Genomic DNA, 4,592 nt, shown 5'->3' with positions numbered 1-4,592 from the left:
TGTATACTCTTGGAAGTCAACCTTCCTCTGTGCAAGGTGCCGTGTGACCCGTCACAACGAAGGTCGCCGGCCATAACTAAACTACCTTTAAGCGTAAGAGCTACGGTAGCCCCGCTGTACTTTAGGCGCGGATGCGAAACTTCGATACTTTTCGTGTGAGACATTGAATTGCCCGAATCAACCAATAATGTTCTGCTTAATGCCTTGATCAAAGCTCAAAATGCAGACGAGTGAGTGATTGAATAGCGATTATATATCGCGATTCTCGTAGTGCATGTATGCGTATCAGGAACGAACAACTGTATTCCGTCTGTATCTCTTGTAGAACGGTATTAAACAAATGTCAGCTGGGTTTCCTGTGCCAGAGTTGGTAGAAAGTGGAGGCGGCTGGTAGTCGTGTCTCCCCACCAAGAGCCGGAGATGTTGAAGGATGACTGCAAGTTGCAAGTAGAATGCCTGGGCCTTGATGCTTTCAGGAATGACCCATCCTTCTCATGATGAAACTTACTGATGAGTCAGTACACGCCTACCGTTCAAATCAGTAAAGCTCCACAGGTACGCTGCGGGAAAATCCAGTTTGTGAATTGAGTTAATAACGTAGCTCTAGAACCGGAAGTATTTTCTCACACTTTCAATAGAGGCTCTTTTTTAGCTATCGGAAATTTTCCTGGGGGTGCGAGCAAAAACTTGCAATATGGTGAAATCACCGGAAGGGGACGGCTGGTACAAACTTAAGAGCTGAGATCATGAATCGTCGCGAGTAAATCTGTCATTCAAAACGCTGTAAAACATTAGGGGTGAGCAGTGGAATAGCTTCCCTCAATGGTTTTACAGGACCGTTGTATCTCTGATCGAAGGAAACCCACGGAAAGAAGGTCTATGGGATTGTCTCGGTCCTCGTTACTTGACATTGCAATTCACAGCAATAGTCAATACAAAGGGTACAGAGTAAGCGAAATTGATGAAATACTATGACCCTCATTCGGCGCAGACTCTCTGTGTCAAACAGAAAGGCTTTCGGTAAATGGGGAATTGTTCATGCTTTAATAACCTGAATGCCGCCAAGCTTCCGACAAAGATATTTGAATCTAGACCGGATGTCTGTAAAACGCAAGGTCGGCAGCTCATGCCAGTACTCTTGACCTAGTTTATGGATGCAATCATTTGGTCACCAAAGACTGTGAAACCCTTCTTACTAGGGAGAGTGCTCCGAGCGCGATACTTGGAGTGCTGCTCGTCACTTTTCTAGTGACTCTCTTCAAGATACAGTGTTTTATATAATCAAAAATACCTGGCAATATAGTTGCCCATGTTGTGCAGAATCTAGGAAATTGGATATGAGTGTACCGATGAATCTTTACGATCCAGATCAGACGTTTATGTTGTAGCTGAAACTTCAACTTCGCTGTATGATGTGCTGTATTCCAGTTAATGCCGGTGGGCATTAACGTGTAATTGTATCTGATTTTCGCCAGCTTAATATAGCAGAGAAATTCGACGCTGTTTATAGCACATGTGCTGTATTCCAAGCATATGCCAGTGAGAATTAACGCATCATTGTATCTGATTTTTGCCAATTTAATATAGCAGAGAAATTTGACGCAGTTTATAGGGCATATCGGTATGCAATGAAGTATGCCCTTGTCAAATTTAAAGTGCTTTTTCGCTTTGCTCTTAGCTGTCGTTGTACACAGCGACGCCGTCACCAAACCACCGACAAAGAACGGCAAGATGACCATCCCCTTTTACCAAGCATGTATTTGAGGTAAGGGTTTAGCCGGATCGGATTAGTGAGATGGTTTTAGTGCTTTCGCTTCGCGTCGACAGTTAAGTGCCGTATGTCAAAATGGCGGCGTCACCAATTATTGAGCTATTACATAACATGTGCTGTTCAGCTGAAAGCATTGAGAATGCAACAAGTGTGGGAGCTCGGATACCGTTTCAATAAAGCGCACATTAGCTTGCTTGCACCGAGTTCATAAACCAGAATTTGCTATATTATAGTCTTTCTCACTTGATACACAACGTATAATGGCCCGTCATACAAGGCATATGATATGGCTACTTTGGAAGAAACCAATACTATTTGGTGATGCTATGTATTGGTGACCCAATTTGCATAAGTGGGTAAGCGCATGTGTGCTTCTCGGCAGAGATGAAGACAAGAGAGTACTTTACGCTCAAGTACTACGACGGATACCTGCTACCATGCGAACAACGCGATCTGTCTGACCGTCTGTTTACGGATGGTCAGAGATGGACATATCTAATCTGGTGTCGAGCATATCAAAAGATATTTGCTAAAGTTTGCTGTAGTGCGCGGATCTCAACTCGACACTAAGGTCATCAGAAAGTCATTCACAAAGACCACAATACCGGTAATCTTTGGCGTGTCTTTCAAGACCTATATCAAAATTCATACTTCGAAGTAGTTAAGGTCTGCCCAATTGTGCCTGATTTGGCAGCCAGAAGTGCTTTTGACGCGGGCTCGAGTAGGGCTAGCACCTTTTTTATGCTTCAAGCAGAGTTCGGAAGGCTTAAATGACAGTGAGCCGCGGTTCCAGGTCGACGCTGCAGCAAAATCAGCCCTTACTCATCGGTTTTGCGCTTGAACTCCGCAGGCTTCAACCCGTTGTTACAAATAGATGGTTAATCTTTGAACGCGTGACAAAGTGGTTCTGGTCTGCGTGAGTTATACTTCGCAGCAAAATCAAAGTTTTACACTTAGAGCATATGAGCGTCATGCTCCGGATGTGCGATGCTATAGCAGAAAGCCAGGATGTTTAAATCAGCATACCATTGCCAGAGGCAGGTAAAATTTACATGACCATGTAGCCTACTTGCATATGCAGTGTCCACTATCCATAAGACTTTAATTAAGACGATGCTTTTTCGAATCTGTCACAATGTTAATAAAGCTAGAGTTGGTCGATGAAAATGTCAGCACATTTTGGTACCCAAGTGGGCCAACTGAAGTTTTAACCGGAATTTAGAAAGCGCATCCGAGCTCGATTTCGGGCGATTGCCTGCACTTTTAAAGATATCTCACGAAAGTTAGCCGCAGATATGTCGTCTTCCGCCGACACAACTTGATGAGTAAGGGGTGAACAACTTTTGCGTTGAACGTTATAAGGGTCGACGGGTACACCAGGGCTGTTATCAGTATTTGAAGAATTGAAAAGAAAACCCTCATTACGAACACTCATGGAATTTTGAGGTCCCACTTCGGTAAGAGGCCCTGGCGTCACTTCCACTTACAATCTGGAGACTTCTATGCCTCTATCTGCCTTGGAGAGAAGGCAGAATCACCCGTCGCAGCGCGCGTTTTTTCAACCAGTGTAGACCGACCGACCTTGTTGTAAAATCAACACTTGATTGACTGATGCAACAAAGGTATCTCAGAGTCGAGCCGATTTTTCGCCGACAATATCTTGACTAAATCTGGTTTGCAAGGCCTAAAGGCAGGTGATACGACGGGTTTCCTCACCCAGTCCTCAAACTGAATTGGTGCTGAAGGAATTCTCGCCAGCGTTTAGTACCCTTGGTACATCCCTCATGGGAAGAATTGAATTTTCCATCGCCTCTAGGCAGCACAATTGCGGTACATGCTCGTAACTGAGATAAATTGAGTGCTTGCAGGAACAAAAACTTATCTTCATTTCTAAAAAGTTTCTGCGTCTATTTATTTCTCCTCGTACGTGATTATGTTCAAACTGTTGAGAGACAAGAGCTTACACTGTAGATGTATGTACTTCACTTCGATGGGTCACATTGTAGAGATCGTGGTGGCTGTTGCTAGTGGAGGACTCTCACCTAAGCTACTACTAGAAGCAACGACTCGAACTGCGTATTCTCGTCCCGGTATCAAATCTCGAATTGTATGGGCACGAAGCTCAAAACGCGAAATACGCCAAGCTTTAGCCTCGTATGTCACGGGGAGTTCACACGCACTGCGACCAGGATCTACAAGATCAACGGTGATCATATTGCCACTGTTACTAACGACTTTCATCACACACCGAAGCGTGGAGCTAGAGGTACTTGCTGTCGAGCTATCGGCCACAATAAAATATTCGCCAGCGACTAATGACAACAACTCCGTGACCGTCATCTTGCCATCTGCTGTTAGTTTTTGCGCGCAAGCCTCGCAAAGAGCTGGTCGTGCAAGATCGGCGCTTTCAAAAACGCCACTTCTCGACGCTAGGTTGAGGATTTCTGGTTTTAATGCGTTTTTTATTGCCGTCGAAGCAGCAATGGTCTGACGAGCAAGTGGACCGGCCAAAGAAGCGGAACATTCATTATGAAAAATGTTGGTCGCATCAACACCAATGCGTCCTTGGCCCCGGATGTCATCAAGTCCCGGTCCGTACCTTGTACGTTGTACTACAACCGAGTCAGGTGGTGTAGCGGTACACGTCATATCGGCTGAATCCCAGAATAAAAGGGGAATGTCAAGTGGAGACGTGGCGACGGCGGCATTCTCCTCAAAATCGTAACCTAATGTAGGAACAGCAACTCCTTGAGGAAACTTTACCGTGTAAGTACGACCGTAATCATACGTTGCTGAGTCATCTCCCTGTATTGTTGCAGTG

At 44.9% G+C, this 4,592-nt stretch overlaps 1 protein-coding gene across 1 annotated transcript; it reads right to left on the bottom strand.

The window, feature by feature from the left end:
• Positions 1-3,766: 3,766 nt before the first annotated feature.
• On the bottom strand, positions 3,767-4,420 carry PHALS_00726 (Immunoglobulin-like fold; the record flags this gene model as incomplete). The annotated part of the gene is made up of 1 exon (XM_024730451.1): positions 3,767-4,420. One exon carries the CDS (start codon positions 4,418-4,420, stop codon positions 3,767-3,769), a length of 654 nt encoding a protein of 217 aa, XP_024580727.1.
• Between the last annotated feature and the right edge of the window lie 172 nt (positions 4,421-4,592).

The sequence above is a fragment of the Plasmopara halstedii genome (assembly GCF_900000015.1).
Source record: "Plasmopara halstedii genome assembly, contig: Scaffold_1211, whole genome shotgun sequence".
NCBI lineage: Eukaryota > Oomycota > Peronosporomycetes > Peronosporales > Peronosporaceae > Plasmopara > Plasmopara halstedii.
This window is presented reverse-complemented; position numbering and strand designations above follow the sequence as displayed.